Raw genomic sequence first — 16,754 nt, forward strand, 5'->3', positions numbered from 1 at the left:
TTTTCCTTTACACAGGGAATAAAAAGGAACTATAATTTTTGTAAAACTGTAAAACTGATTTTTATTACTGTGAATTTATTATACTGCATGGTTCTTGGTGACTAGGTAACCAACAGAGGAGCTAATTCATTATTTTAGCTATTTAAACAGGACCTCAGAAGAAAGGCACCCTGTGGTCACAGAGCACGGGGACTATATTAATGAGAAGATTAAAACAAAGCTCGGCTCACATCATCCCAGATAAATCACAAATGTACCCAAGGATAATTAACAATCACAAACTGTCTGAAACTACATTATTTGGCTGGTTGGTTATTGTAAAGTCAACCTCTATTGAATAGGGGAGCTTAAAGAGCTGATGAATAAGTTATTTGACATGCCCAGTGAGGCCCCTTCATAATAAATATCCGAGGCAACATGGGAGTGCCCCTAAATTTCTGTGGTCTGCTTCGTCCCAACTTTCATTTAGAAGTGGAGAGAAGCTTCAAGCTCTCCTTAATGGGAAGAGGCTGTCCATAGAGCTTCCATTATTGGCATATGTTCTAGAAGTTCCTTTTGCACTGTGGTGAATGACTATTGAATTGTGCCTAAATAGAGACATTAGTCTGACATGTCAGTGCTGTAACAAAAAGCCTGAGGGGGGGGACAAACTTGAGGGAAGAGGGACATTTTTTGTCTTGTGATTTCAAAGGTTTCAGTCCATTGTGGCAGTAGAGGAAAGCTGCTTGCCTCATGGTGGCTGGGAAGCAGAGAAGACAAATGGCTGGTGATAAGATGTACCCCTGTCTTAGTCACTGTTTTATTGCTGTGAAGAGACACATTGTCTAAGGAAACTCTTACAAAAGAAAGCATTTAGTTGGCGGCTTGCTTGCAGTTTCAGAGGTTTAGTTTATTATCACCATGGTGGGGAACATGGTGGCATGTAGGCAGGTGCTGTGAGCAGTAGCTGAGAGCTACATCCTGATCCATAGGCAGAGACAGAGAAGAGATTCTGGGCCTGACATAGGCTTTTGAAACCTCAAAGCCTACCCCCAAGGACACTTCCTCCAACAAGGCCACCCTTCCCTAATCCTTTCAAATAGCCCTATTCCCTGGTGACTAAGCATTCAAATATATAAGCCTATGGGGGACATTCTGATTTAAATCACAACAATGCTTCAAGTGTATGCCCATAGTGACCTGCTCCTTTCAGTATGCAATGATGTGAAAATATGAATCCATCAATGGGTTAATCTACTGATGAAGTCAAAACCCCCATAATCCAAACACTTCTCAACCCTTCATCTGTCAACAAGCTTTAAGAGGGGTCATTTGAAATTAAAGCCATAACAGTATCCTTATATAGAAGTGCTATCCGTTATCAAGAATCCAATTTTTGAGAGAACAAAGGCCCAGCTTTCTGACTAAGAACCCATTTTCCCCACAGCCCCAGAGAACTTCTATCTACATATGTTCTAGCTTTACAGAGTGAGAGCTGTGGTGCTCAGGTAAAGGTTTCAGAGGCCATTTGAACCTTTGTCCTTTGTCCCTTCCTTCTCTTGCAGATTCCTGTAACTTCATGCTGGCTACTACAGGGAGCTCTTGAACCGAGCTCTGGCTGGGAGGATGGGGATAGACGGGGAAACAGTGGTCTTGAAAAATATGCTCATTGGTGTAAACCTGATCCTGCTGGGATCCATGCTCAAGCCATCTGAGTGTCGACTGGAAGTAACCACAGAACGGGGCCAGAGACAAACTATGGAAGAGGAAGGAGGGACTTCCAGCTATAACATATCCGGCAAGGAACAGCCTATGGTCTTTAACCATGTGTATAACATCAACGTCCCACTGGAGAATCTCTGCTCCTCAGGGCTGGAGACTTCAACGGAACAGGAAGCAAGCACTGAAGATGATACTCTGGCAGAATACATAGGCCAAACCTCAGATCACGAAAGCCAGGTCACCTTCACCCACAGGATCAACCTCCCCAAAAAAGCCTGCCCATGTGCCAACTCTGCCCAGGTTCTGCAGGAGCTGCTAAGCCGGATCGAGATGCTGGAGAGGGAGGTGTCTTTGCTGCGAGACCAGTGCAACACAAACTGCTGTCAAGAAAGTGCGGCCACAGGTAGAGTCTAATGCGCTTGCGGCCTGGTCCCCAGTGGGAAAGGACAGAGCTGAGTGGAAAGGGAGGTGGGGTGAGAGGAAAGAGAAGCCCAGCATCTCTTTACAGGGTCAAGGAAAAAAGTGCCTAGTATGCAGCTCCCGGTTAATGTGTCATCTGTAAGATCTAAATGTAGCTGTTCCCTGGGGATTCGGTTCAGGGATTCTCAACACTGCTTACCCAGTTTGAAATATATTAACCTGATTTTGGAGGGATGAGTCAGGTAATGGTACATCGGCTCGGCATGGCAACTTTGATGGCAGGTAGGGAATTTGATGTCTGTCTTCATTCATCTTTGGTTTTCACAGGCTGTTGAGTTGATATCCGTTCATGTTAACCTGACTGACTAGAGCGTGTGGTGCTCTGTCCATTCACTCAGGAGCAAATGCAAGTCATTAAGGTCACAGAGAACTCCTCCAGCAAGATGGGAGTTTTATCCTGATCCACTCCATAAATATAGAACTGTGCTTACACACACACACACACACACACACACACACACACATACACACACACACACACCTTATCCTGTTCTCCAAAAGCCTGAATGTTCAGTAGATTTGCTTCTGCTTTGTCCATCTGTTTCTTACTGTAAGATGTGATCAAGACTTCAAAGTTAGACTTTGACTTCAGATCTGCTCTGTCACCTCTGGCTTATGATCTAAGGAAGTCACATAGCCTGTAGCTTTCTTTCCTTGTCTGCAAATTGTGACAGTCTAGAGCAATAAGGGGCTGTTAACTACAAGAGTGTGGCTCCTCGTAAGCATCATATGAGCAATGGCTACCATTAGCTGCCCCCAGTTAGCCTTGTGCCCAGCTTTCTCCACCCAAAGGATCCCCCAGACTCGTGTAGCTCTGGCCTTGGAAGACAAGAAACAAGCATCATATCAATCTTGGGTACAAGTGTTCACCTCTGTAAGATCTGGCAGTTCAAGATTGAAGTGGAAGTTAGTTTTATCACACTTTGGGGCCTACAGCTTCAGAAATGAAACCCATTCTCCCCAAGTCATAGTAAGATGAGGGCCAATCTGGCATTTCCTAAGACTGTTGACAAGCAATATGATAACTAGACAATGAAGTCAAGATGTCCACATTCCTGTTCTTCAGTGAGTCCTGACAGGTTAGTCCATCTTTTTGGTGGAGTTTAAAAACAAGAGAAAACCATAGGTTCCCATGGGTATGGTCTTTCCTGCTCTAGAATCCACTAGCCTGCCACTTAGGTCATTGGCTGATTAGAAAACATCTGTTAGGATGAGCTATGTTAAGCAATGTCAGTGTAGTGTATTTTTCAGGTAATGTGGACCACTACACTGAACTTGAACTTTATTATTTGTAGCCATAAAACTTTATGCCAAAAGGCTGGAACAGATACATGCATGAAATCATGAAGATACTGTATCACACAACAACTGAAAGTGTGTATTAGGAAGCCTTTGAAGAAACCTTGGTGTTGACACACATGCCAGTGACAGGAAAGGAGATGGGTCGTGTTTATAACATATGACTTCCATCTGCATAGTGGCTCTTGGGCTCTGCCTACATCCCCTGCAGTTTCTCTCATACCTACACCTGGACTTCTTTGTCAGAGAAGTGTCCTTAGCCTATCATAACACTTGATGTGCTCAAAGAAGGCCCTAGAACTTGCATGTGCCCAGAGAAGGACCTCAGCTCATGAGAAAGTGTGGCTTGCACTGTTTCTAGAACACTACAGGAATCTGAATTACTCTTCCCTGGACTTTGCATAATCACACTCTGGCTCAACCACATTCCTTCCTGATTTCCCTATCCAACCCATTACAGGAAGCATCTTCTGGGAACACTTATTTTTAATAAGTTCTTATTAGAGTCTAGGGAACCTAACCTAAGATGATCAGAAGGTTATCTGAAAGAGGACAATGGCCCAGATCTTACCCATCTTCACCTTCGGTGAAAACATGTATTAAGTTGAATTTGTACCAAACTATGTTGTAGTTAACTCTCAGCAGCACCAATGTGATCAAGAGACAAGTATATGTCTCTGCTCAACCTTCCCCAGCGAGATTTATGAGAGGCCACTGTTGCCCTTTGACCTTCTCCTTGGTCATTCTAGGACAATTGGACTATGTTCCTCACTGCAGTGGCCATGGCAACTTTAGCTTTGAGTCCTGTGGCTGCATCTGCAATGAAGGCTGGTTTGGCAAGAACTGCTCAGAGCCCTACTGCCCACTGGGCTGCTCCAGTCGGGGTGTGTGTGTCGATGGCCAGTGCATTTGCGACAGTGAATACAGTGGTGATGACTGCTCTGAGCTTCGGTGTCCAACAGACTGCAGTTCCCGAGGGCTCTGTGTGGATGGGGAATGTGTCTGTGAAGAACCCTACACAGGCGAGGACTGCAGGGAGCTGCGGTGCCCCGAGGACTGTTCAGGGAAGGGGCAATGTGCCAATGGTACCTGCCTATGCCAAGAAGGCTATGCTGGTGAGGACTGCAGCCAGCGACGGTGTCTGAATGCCTGCAGTGGGCAAGGACACTGCCAGGAGGGCCTCTGCATCTGCGAGGAGGGCTACCAGGGCCTGGATTGCTCAGCAGGTAGGAAGGGGAACACTCTGGGGCTAGCTCTAGTTGATTGGGGAGGAAGAACAGAGTGGCAGGGACAAAACAATCCCCAGTTTGGTTGTACTCATTTGCTTTCTGTGGCAACTGTTTTTGAGCCCATAACAATTGGGTGAGATAACATTCAGGATGAGATCTGGGCCTCTACTACAACGAGAACAAAGACAACGATAGTAGAGAGGACAATACCTTAGCATCCCTAAGGTAGGAGTGGCTGGTTTATTAGCTCATTCTCTGTTGCCAAATAACAAAAAACAAAAAAACAAAACAAAACAAACAAAAAAAAAAAACAAAAAAACAAAAAAACAATGTGGGTACATTATTAAGAGGTTCATTTGGGATCTCAGTTCTAGAAGTTCAAGATTAAGCAGCTACATCTAGGGATAGCCTTCTTGCTGGTAGAGTAGCAAAACAGCACAAGGAATCACATGACAAGAGATATGGAATATGAGTGTATATCTTCCTGTCTCTGGCCTTATTAAGCTGCTAGGACCTGGCCACAGGGATCCACTGTGATGATCCTGCTAGTTTGAATCACTTCCAATGACTCTATCTCTATATCCCATTGTCAGATTAAGTTTGTACTCTTTTTAATAACTCAGAATGAGGATTAAATTTCAACTCCTGAAGCCTAGAGGATACACACAAATGATATTCAAATCACAGCAAGCCCCAAAAGGTTAGGGAACCATGCTAGGTAAGGCTGGTCTTGAACTCTTGGGAGTTTGAGTTGTACCCTCTCATCCATTACTATATCTCAATATCTTAGATCACTGATTGAGGAAGGGTGGCTCTAGTTCTCTATTTATCTGGTTATCATACCGATTGCAGGATGAGATTACATTTATGAAATTACCAAGGAGCTGACATTTTAGCAATTAGTATAAAATATTAAACAGATATGACTTATTTTGTTGCAGATGACTATAGCACAGACAGGAACCAACTCCATGTGTAGCCTACATTGTAAGAAATGATAGGACAGTCGTGTCCTGCCATGGTGCTCTAAAACCTAAATCCAGCTGTGAGGGAAATGGCAGTATTTCACAGGGTTGGTGATGATTTTCATGTTTTTTTTTTTTTTCATAGATGATATTGTTTTCATCGTTTCTCTATTGTTCATCCTCCTCCGACTAAATCAGGAACTATTGCCGATACATTTGTGCTCTTACAAGTATAGATTGAGTAATTGATCCTTTCTGTTTGAGCTTAGAATGCCTCCTGGGAAATTTTTAAATAACTAAAAACAAACAACATTTTTAAACTTTCTAATTGAGCAATTCTAGTAATTCCTAAAGCACAAATGGTGGGAAGCCAGCTTCCACAGCTTTCTGTTATTCAGCATCTGCATATGTGTCTTCAAACTGAACCCTTCTAAAGGATTAATGGCAACAAAGTAAGGACAATAACTCACTGCTTACATTTTTTCCCTCTTTGTTACATTTCTTCTATATTCAATTACTTCATCTAGCCTTTCAATTCTGTTTACTGAATTGAACTTTCTTTCTAAAAGTCTGGTCATTATACCAATTATTCCAAAGTAAAACTGAAGCAGATATCAGCCCTCAGCACTTATGAATCTGAAGACTAGTACAATTTCTGCAAACCGGAGTTTTGCACCAAGAGTATGAGGCTACTGGACATCCCATCCAGAGGATGCCAAGGGTCAGCCTGAGTCATTGCTGTTTTAATATTATTCTATAGCACACATGCTTCTTAATACAATCAGTGTTTGTGAACCTGCGCATAAGTCGTGATCAATAATACATGCTTTTCTTCAGGGTCAGATCTATTTGAAAACCAAAATAAAAGCAGCAAACCAACTTAATCTGATCTAGTGTTCCAGCTGAACTCGAGGTATGATGCCTCGATCATATCAGGGAAGATTCACCAGCTGTTAATATAGCAACAACTGGGTCAAGTCCAAGCCTGGCATACATACTACTTCTGGCATGTCATGTCTGTGAAGCTTGAGGAAGACTTCTGCAAACCCAGATAAATTTTCTTTACAGGTTCAAAGCCCAAGGACAGTTGCTTAATCTCCATCTGTTTCTATAGCAACCCTGGAGAGCCATCTCTCATTGCAAGAGGTACTCCTCTTGATGCCTGCCTTTAAAACCAAATGCCACAGGTCTCTTCCAGAAAGGATATGTGTCATTATCTAAAGAGCTATTTGAATAGCTCTTTGAGAAGAGGATGCAGGAGTGGGGCCTGCACTGTTTGACATTTTGGCCAGGTGCACACAAGACAGATCCCAGGAGTGTAGTAAGAGAGGACAGAAGAGTCAGAAGGGAGAAAACATGGACAGCCACAAAGTAGTCTTCCTTGTAGGACACCATTTTTTCTTTGGTAGGACATGGAGAATAGCTGCCCACCATATGAATTTCATCGTGAGGCCCCCTATATCCTAGCATCAGTACAATCATACAGTTGACTCCTAGCCTTGACCTTTGCTCATCGTATATCTTTCTTCCTCATGCTCTGCCTGTGTAAAGATAATATAACAAAGCCTTCTGAGTCTGAGCACTTAAATCAAGCCTTAGAAAAAAGCTGCTTTGGGCTTCTCCTACAGATTTGAAAAGCAGCACTCAGAGATGAGTTCTTCCCAGAACCAACAGCTCATTAAGAAGGGAGTAAGAATGGGAACTCTGGTCACCCACCAACTTCTAGCATTCTCTAAACCTCTTTGAGATGTTAAGCCAAGCAGAAAAAAAAAAGAATAAAATCTTTGACATCAAATACACAAGGAGCAGTCTTTTTGACATAAATAAATACTGAGGCTGACAAATATGTTTTGTTTCTAATGAGAAGCGCCTAGGGTCATGTGTGCATATCCATCCCACGATGGTGGTTAGGGCAGGATCTGGTGAATGAGCTGTTGGAAGCTCCTTCAGTGTGAGCAGGACAAGGTTCCCTAGAATTCAGTGAGATGTGTGCAGATCCATCAACATCATTGTTCAGCTGTCCCCACATCTGGCTCCTGGAACTACTTTCTCTATGGAGCAAAACACAGCCTGGAACTGCCTCCCTGTGTGCACACTAAGTTCAAAGGTGATCTGAAAAGTAAATGGCAAGGCTGCTTTGGAAATAAACAGTCCTGGATCCTCCAGCCAGCCTCTTCCTTTCTGGACCCTTGCTTTTCCACGAAACTCAAGATGGAATAGCCAATAGAGTGAGACTGCAAATGCTTTACACCCACCCCATACTCACTGCATGCATCTCTTTTGCAGTTTGCTTTATAGTTCAGTATTGCTTTGTCTAATAGTGAGTGCTGACACCTTCATTGGCCTATATCACTCACCAGATACTTCTACCACTGGAAACAGCAGATGCCATTCTCTCAGGCAGATGTAAAGGCAGTATTAACAAGTCTAAGACGGCAAGATGAAAATGGCCTCTGCATCTTATTTGCTTTAACATTCTAAATACTGAGCTTCGATAACCCACTGCTGTTATCATTGGCTCCATTTTTCTGGAAGAGAGGAGTCAAAAAAGGAATACACTGCCTAGTCCCACAGGCCCCAAGATTTGCCAGTGATGCGAAATTCAGAGTGACCACTTCTACCACTGACAGGAGCAGTCCTGCCCATGAGTCTCGGAGTAAAGGTGTTGATTCACACGAGGCGGCATAAGAAAAACGTTCTGTTGAACAAGCGTAGGTCTTCTGGACTATTTCTTGTAGGGCTTCTACACGCTCCTTGAAGGGCTGCATGTACATGAAAGAAGATATCAGGTACAATGGTAGCCCACTCCACAAAAGATCTGAGTTTGAGTCAGTTCTGCTCTGAGTAAGTTCCCTGAAGTTTGACACATCCCTCCGCTCAGTCCCCTTTTATGATGTTAAGATTACCCAACCTTACTGAACTACCTCCCAGGACTGCTATAAAAGGAATTTTTAACTACTTGAATGGCATGTCTGACATGCTTTATCATTGAAATGTTTTATAACTGTAATGTAGAATTATGTGTTTTCTGACAGCTTCTCTAGAATTATGCCCAGGTGCCTCAGTTTCCTTGAGTATAAATTAGGAGTAATAATAAAACCAATTCTGCTGTGCTAGTAGGAGGTTGACTTGGGATGATAACCTAGGATAAAGTAGCTAGTGTTTTTGCCTGGTTTGTAACAAATTCCCACAAAAACCACCATGACAAATAACAGCAGGCTTTCTATTAATGCACTTCAGTGTTTATAATGTCAGAGCCATAAACTAGACATCTAAGGGTTTAATTAAGTTTTATTTATACTTCTTTTAGTTTTAAAGTTTGTTTGGAGTAAATTTTGAGACATGTATGGGAATAATGGCCCAGAGCTATATAATTCCAGCAATTGGGGAAATGGGATGAGCCAGGAAGATTTTAAGTTCTAGTACATCCTGGGCTACATTGTGAGAACAAAGACAAACCACTTGATTAAATAAGAAGAAAGTATAGACTTTCTGCTTCAGATAATGTTTTCCCTCTTCACTCAGAAGAAAGTTTGTTTTCTCAGCTGTTTGGTTCAGAGAATGGTTAGGGGCAATAGCGAATAGCCAGTAGAACTGTGATATTATTCTTACCCGTGAATCAGAAAAGGGTTCCTAGGAGGCAGGCATGCTCCTCTCACACTCTCATGTTTCTGTGAAAAGCACCTGGCCTGGCTGTGCTTGTTTGTAAAGGGTGAGGTTACCCGGAAGAAAAATTCAAAAACCAACGGGAACCTCTACTACCTACAAACATGAAAGTTAATTATAATCATTTAAATCTTGGCCTGATTTTTGCTGTAATCTATGAGTGGGTCCAATTATAGACACTAGAGTTAGCCTTCTAATTAGCCTTAAAGGTTCAGTGATTTGATGCCCATCCTACAGTGAAGCTTGGCTTCCCAAGGGAGCTATACAGGAAAGGCTATCTCAATATGGTTTAACCTTTGGCAACTCTGCATAGCTTTTGCAAAGCTGGACAAGTGAGGAAAGCAAAGCTCTCAAGAATGTTCCTTGATCGTCATCTGTAAGGTCAAGCCTAATGAAAATTAGTTTGAAACTAGTTCCATTTGCTTCAGAACTTAAATGTTGTTCTTTTAAGGGAGGGGAGACTATAATAAAGGACTTCTGAGCATCTTCATTAGGCCATGAGATGCAGGACATGTTGTTTTGGCTTCTTATAATTTGTAAGAAAAACAGGAATTAGTCTTAATTTCCACTTGCTAAATAAGACCCCAACTGTCAGGACAGTTTGACGACAGTAATTTATTAAACTACCAAACTGTTTAGCTGGACACAGTGTGCTGTGAAAAAAAAAAAAAAAAAAAATCTAACAACTGGCTCTCTGAAGAAAAACAAACTAGTAGCTCTTATTTGTAGCTTTTGCACATTTCCATAGTGTAAACACCTCCATGGCGGGGTTCAAGCTGCTTGTGTGGCACGAATAAGCATGGGGAACAGATATGCAGCTGAACAAAACTATGTAGTATTTCTACCACAGATGCAACACACAAAAATCACCTTAAAGGCACCGTTACTTGTAAAATGCAGTGAAATGGTTTGAAAGTGGCAGATCTTAAATAATTACCTTTTAGATGCAATTTGCTTAATTACCATTTCATAGCATGTTATCTTTAACAATGGCAATACCTGTGAATGGTCAGGCAGAACTCCTGATAATTTAACAGTCAGCCTTCACAAGGCAATAAGAGGCCAGCTCCAGCACCACATTAATTTAAGGCCTTGTAGAGCTTGGCATCTTCCAGTAGAGAACCAAGCCATGGAACCCAACAGAACACCAGAGTTTTAACTAGGGGGTGAGATACGAGAAAGTAAGTTGAGTTCAGGCTGGGAAAGGCAATCCTCTGAGCTCATGCTGTCTGTGTATTGCCTCCTGGTAGTTGCCCCTCCAGAGGACTTGCGAGTGGCTGGTATCAGCGACAGGTCCATTGAGCTGGAATGGGACGGGCCGATGGCAGTGACGGAATATGTGATCTCTTACCAGCCGATGGCCCTGGGGGGCCTCCAGCTCCAGCAGCGGGTGCCTGGAGATTGGAGTGGTGTCACCATCACGGAGCTGGAGCCAGGTCTCACCTACAACATCAGCGTCTATGCTGTCATTAGCAACATCCTCAGCCTTCCCATCACTGCCAAGGTGGCCACTCGTACGTACCATTTCCCCGTCCTACTTCATTTTTATTTTCTCCTACATGAGATCATGGGCATTCATGATAGTAGTGTCTTTTCTTAATTCTTTAGGGATGCCTGCAATAGTTTGCTCTTGGGGGTAAGAGTTTTGGATGTGATCCATTTTCAAAAAAAAGGGTTCACCATTAAACAGGCACTTGTGATTAGGAGAGTTTCCAAATTCAGGCAACATCCATGAATTCTAGAACAGACAATATTTTAATTATTGAGCACTTGATTTGTTATAAACTGGATTCTGATAGAAGATGAGGAGATGTGTGAGATTTATACAGATTTTGAATCTAGTTAGGGATTTAAAACTAGGAGCTATGAAATATAACAAACAAAGGCTAAATGTTACAGGTGGTGAGTGCTAAGCACAGGGAGGGGGAAAAACAACGATAACAGTACTTTAAGTCACAGATGACAACACCTATTTCTATAAGTGGCATTATTTCTTTATGACCTTTTATTTTAGCAAAATTTCTTGCTATTCACTTTAGTAATAATACAAGTTGAGGTTCTGGAAGATAATTTAGAAAGCTACAATGACAAGTGATAGTGAAGATGTAGGAAGAAAGCAAGATGAGCTGAATCCCTGATGTATAATTTCTGGAACGCTTTTATTGTTTCTTTATAAGAAGGAAGACCTCCTTTAAATCCTTATCTATGTTTGGTATGTGCATAGTTCATCATAGCAAAATATAAGTGATAGTTTACAAGTGTTCACATTTAATCTGCCCAAACATAAAGAAAGGAAATGTTGTTTCTTTTCTTTGTATACTTCCCAATCCTTAAATTGTTACAAAGAGTCTGTATCACTTTCAAGTTTCCAAAACTAAGATGAGCAACTCTCCTGAAAGAAATTCCCAGTAGTTGGGCAGCAGCTTACATTCATGCTGCCCAGAAGAATCTAGTCTATAATCTGCATGAACAGATATCTGTAAATCTCCTAGAGACATCAATGAAAAGGGGCTGTGCCTAACCGGATTCTACACAGAGAACATCTGAAGGATGAGGGCTGAAGCAAAAGATTGGAACAAGATGTGTGGCCATGGAAACAGGGACTGTTAGAATTCAGAAAACCCCTTGAGTCTGTAAAGAGAACTTATGGTCAAATAGGGAATAAGAGATTTGAGCCCATTTTATGTAGGTCTCAAATGACAAATGGCATTTGGATAACAAATGCCAGAAAAATTCAAAAAAAGGAAATGTCAAGGTAAAAAGTTGGTTGTGAGGACCTCAAAGAGGTCAAAGACTGAAATTTGAAAGATGCACAGACAGAGACAAAGGCTTAAAAAAGTCACCTCATTTCACTTGTTGGTGACCAAAGTCTTACAATGCTATTGGATTCCTCCACAAATGCTGAGTGTGTTAATCTGCCTACAATTATCTCTGTTTATATTTGACCCTTTAAGTAAAATCTGGTGCCTGAGAACTAGTTTTAAATATCGTCAGTGACTATGTAGAGACAGGTCACCATCTGCTGCTTTTCCCACTGTGCTGGGGGATGAGTCACCCCCTTGAGTGCCTGGTCCATCCAGAAGCCACTCCACCTCTGATCCATACCCATGTCTTGATGTGGTTTCCATCTCTGATGGCATTTATTGTGCCAATTCAGAGCATCCCTCAGGCTCCCTCTTAGGTGACAAAGAGGAGACATGTAAACTGACCTGCCATTCCTTCAAGTTACTTCAGAATTGGCCCCACCTTTCCATCAAGGATCAAAAGATATTTCTCCACAGGAAAAAATAAAATAACTCTGCCCTTTTCCAGTGGGAATAGCCTGAGAAGCAACACTAACATGGGAGCAGGCTTCCTAGAGAACTGTGAAAAGTCACACTGTTGTATCTCAGGGATGGTGACATATTTCCACCTCACTAAACCTGTGTATGTGTGTGTGTTTGGGGTGGGATGGCGAGAAAATGAGATAGATTAAGAGCAGAAGAAAGCTTGATAAATGAGGCAAAGGTGAGCAAGAGAGGGAAGAGCAGGGGGGAATTTAGAGAAGGGGAAATGGGAGCAACACTCTGTATATGCCTATGCTTTCTTTATAAATCTAAAGTGGCAAGTTCAGACCATCTGAGGTTAGGTCCCAATACATTCAATGCACCTCAGATACTCATGGGAAGCACGCAGTTCTATTCTGAAGCTGGCTTGGTCCCATATCTCCAGCCAGCCTCCCCTGTGCGTCCCTTTTCCTGGGTATAAAATAAGAACACTGATACTGGCCACTACTTTGCCTCCCAGGAATCCTGCATGACGTCTACATGAGTCCTCTGAGAAAGGATTTTTATTCAATGCCAGGATCTACCACATGAGTAAGAAAAAGAAAACACAATTTTTAAAACTTTAATGTTAATGTTTTCTATTATATAATAGAAAGCACAGTATTAATTATTACATTTGTTAAGCTTGCTCATGTATTCATGCACACTGAGTACCAGGGCCATATGACAGTGCGCTGACCCTGCCACTGAGACTCTGTCTGCAGCAGGATTGGGATTGCCCACCACACCTCTCCTCACCTAGGACACCAAGGGAGGTCACAAGACAAAGCACCAGGAAGCGATCACTGCCCCTGCCAGGGATGGCCATGACATTGCCACCCACATTGCTGTGTTCCAGATGTCTCCACTCCTCAAGGGCTACAGTTCAAGACGATCACAGAGACCACCGTGGAGGTGCAGTGGGAGCCCTTCTCATTCCCCTTCGATGGGTGGGAGATCAGCTTCATTCCAAAGGTAACACTCAACTCAAAGCTCACTTAAACAAACCTGATTTGGTATATCCCTCTCTTCAAATTAGTACCTTCCTTGCTGCCCCTAAATCTATCTGATGTGATTCCCAAAGCCACTGCAGACACAGAAAGACATGCTGTGAGTGTCTGGGCTATAGGACACTGTCCTCACAAAAGTCAGAGGACTGCTCAACAAGTTACACTTGTGTAACCTGTTGCTCAGCTCCAGGCCTGGGATGATGGGGCCTGTAAAAGCAGGGCCAAGATCCAACTGTTGGCTGAGGGAATGCCAGGATTTGGAGAGTTGTGTTTGTAGTGAGCCTGAAAACCAAGTGTTCAAAGAGTTGAGTCCTCTCTTTTGCACAAAAGAACAGACAAATGGAACCAGTCACAGCCTACAGATGAGTACAGAGAAAAATAAATAAATAAAATGTTAGCTGTGGCTTTCAACCTCTGAAGGTTAGAGATGTAAAATGTGTCTTGGTTTTCCAGAATTAGTCAAAATGAATTTATAATCCATTAAGCAAATTTTGCCTTAAACAAATTCATTATTTTAACTCCTGAGTTAAGTGTCCTGAGAGTCCTCTCTGGTCTTTAAAACAGTGTTTTATTTTATGGGTCCCGGAACTGTCTGTCACCAGCGCTATTCCAGTTTCCAGCATTTGTTGGCTCTGCTCATATTCTCCCTAAGCATCACTCATGGATATGGAGCTCAGCATACTCCTTTCCTCTGTCTCCATCCCTCACCATCAAAAACCATTTTTTGAGTCATTCATCAGACCTAATGACAGCTGACACAGTTTTGGCTAACAAGACTGTTTTTTTTTTTTTCCTGTTCTTTGACTCCAAAATTCTTACAGACATGACTCTTGTAGCTACAAAAGACCTTCAAGCAAATGGAATATGAGCCTTTATTTTACATTTAGTTTTGTTTAGTCTAAGGAGTCCAAGACTCAGATCTTAAGTGACATCATTTGCTAGGTTTAAGCAGAACCTGAATCTCAGGCTCTATTCCAGTACTCTCATACTCTTCTGTGGATATAGTCATGTCACAGTAAGCTTAGTGTACCTAAACAGATGTTCTATACAAATCTGTTAGAATATGTATTGCCTGAATTAAATGGCCAATAAAGAATTGCAGGCAACTGGGTTTATAACAAGGCAGGAAGAATCATGTCATCCTGCTGCTCAGGCAGGAAAAAAAACTGTCAAGAGTTCCTGCTCTACATATAATGTATAAAATGTAGAATGAGAGACGAGCTAGTCAGGGCAAGCCAAGATCAAATACATGGCTGCATGGACTATATGCTATAATATATAGGTTGAAGCCACAGGAAAGGAACATTTATCACATTGATTTATAAGAGCATGGCTATAAATTATATATGGAGCACCCAGGTGACACAAATAGAGACCAAAGAACACATAAGAATGGCAGGGTTACGAAAAGGATCTCTGCCTTCACTATTTCCAAAGCCCACATTGAAAAAAAACAAGTAAGTGACAGAAAATGGTAACTAGAAAGATGGAGATAGGTAGGTAGATAGATACATACATGAATGGATAAATTAAAGTTGATAATAAAGCCTGGACCTAACATCATCAAATTGCTTTTTCACATTTCCTTTTCCACGTATAGTCTCTTCTCTCTCTTCATCCTATTTCTATTTCTTTCTTTGTACTTCACAGTGTAAGTGAAGGGAAAACATGATGGTGACAGATTGGCAACCAGGATGGCACCATAAGAAAGAAAACAGAGTGGGACAATAGCTCCGAGACTTAAAACAATTATACTATCTTTAATTGTAATATTACACACACACACACGCATCTAAGTTCATTATTATAAACAGCAAAGGGCATAGTCATTACAATAGGTGCCAACATTCTTATGGACATTGATCATGAAATCAAACATTACATCTTTGACAAGAGTCAATCTGAATCACTGTATGGTGTGTGTGTGTGTGTGTGTGTGTGTGTGTGTGTGTGTGTGTGTGTGTGTGTGTGTTTGGGAGCAGGGCTAAACTCAGAAAAATAAGGACAGGCCAAAGATATGTTTTTTGAAAACTGGTTATTGAGCTTGTTCAACATGTTCCTGGCCCCAAGTACTCAGCTGCTAGTGTGTGAATAGATGTAGATGTAGTCTCCTTTATAATTTCCAATGTGCACAGTTAGCATCCTACTCTTTTATCTTTCTGTTATTTTATTTCTTTCCTAGTGACCCTTGTGATTTCTCTCTTTTTCCCTACTCTCCAGAACAATGAAGGAGGGGTGATTGCTCAGCTCCCTAGCGATGTTACCTCCTTTAACCAGACAGGACTGAAACCTGGAGAGGAGTACATTGTGAATGTTGTGGCTCTTAAGGAACAAGCTCGGAGCCCCCCTACCTCTGCCAGCGTCTCCACTGGTAAGTGCCAACACTTTCATGGCTGCCCAAAGAACTACAAGGAATGGACAGATAAGGAAGGTGCTAGGATTCATCACAGAGCCGAAATGATGTAGGAACTTGAAAATGGACATACTCTGCCAGGTGCTTAGCAGATCCTATTCCTTGGTGCCCATCTTTGCAAGAACAGAAAACTGGGGAAGTGTTCCACTGAGGAAACTGTCCATAAATGGCTCCAGTATGTTTTACTAATGTCACTCATTAAGAAGCCTCATTCATCAACCTCCTATTGCCATAAACTTTGAAACCAGCAAGAGCCAACTCATTCTCACCTACTTCAGACTTGAGGAAAGTTACCTAAACCTTTCTAAACATCAACATCTTCTCTATTAAGTTGAAGATTAGACTAAATACAGTATACAACACAATTATTGTTATACTGACGATGCTTAGTACTTGGTATACATTCATATACACAAAGCATGCTACAGTAAAGGCAGTAAGGGGCAGACTACTTGAAACTAGTAAGGAGAGTAAGATCACTGATCAAAGTAATGGCTCAAGTTATTATTTTGTGCCCACACTTGATCTCATTCAGAATCATTATATTTTCAAGATAAATTCATTAATCATGTCATATTTTTCTTTATTGTCCTCTTATCTGGAAAAGGATATTTGGCTTGAGTGCTGTAATTTATTCACTATGATGTGCATGTGTGTGACCCCTCAGAGTTGCTCCAAAGTGATAA

At 41.9% G+C, this 16,754-nt stretch overlaps 1 protein-coding gene across 1 annotated transcript in view; it reads left to right on the top strand.

Annotated features, from left to right (window-relative positions):
- Nucleotides 1–1,547: 1,547 nt before the first annotated feature.
- The window catches only part of Tnr (tenascin R), a 78,312-nt gene continuing 63,105 nt past the window's right edge, over nucleotides 1,548–16,754 (top strand). Inside the window, exons 1-5 of the mRNA XM_051186064.1 lie at nucleotides 1,548–2,104; nucleotides 4,230–4,706; nucleotides 10,591–10,854; nucleotides 13,505–13,620; nucleotides 15,876–16,026. Coding sequence (XP_051042021.1) covers nucleotides 1,606–2,104; nucleotides 4,230–4,706; nucleotides 10,591–10,854; nucleotides 13,505–13,620; nucleotides 15,876–16,026 — 1,507 coding nt within the window. The 5' untranslated portion in view covers nucleotides 1,548–1,605. The remainder of the gene's footprint in view (nucleotides 2,105–4,229; nucleotides 4,707–10,590; nucleotides 10,855–13,504; nucleotides 13,621–15,875; nucleotides 16,027–16,754) is intronic.

The sequence above is a fragment of the Phodopus roborovskii genome, unplaced genomic scaffold (genome assembly GCF_943737965.1).
Source record: "Phodopus roborovskii unplaced genomic scaffold, PHOROB, whole genome shotgun sequence".
NCBI lineage: Eukaryota > Metazoa > Chordata > Mammalia > Rodentia > Cricetidae > Phodopus > Phodopus roborovskii.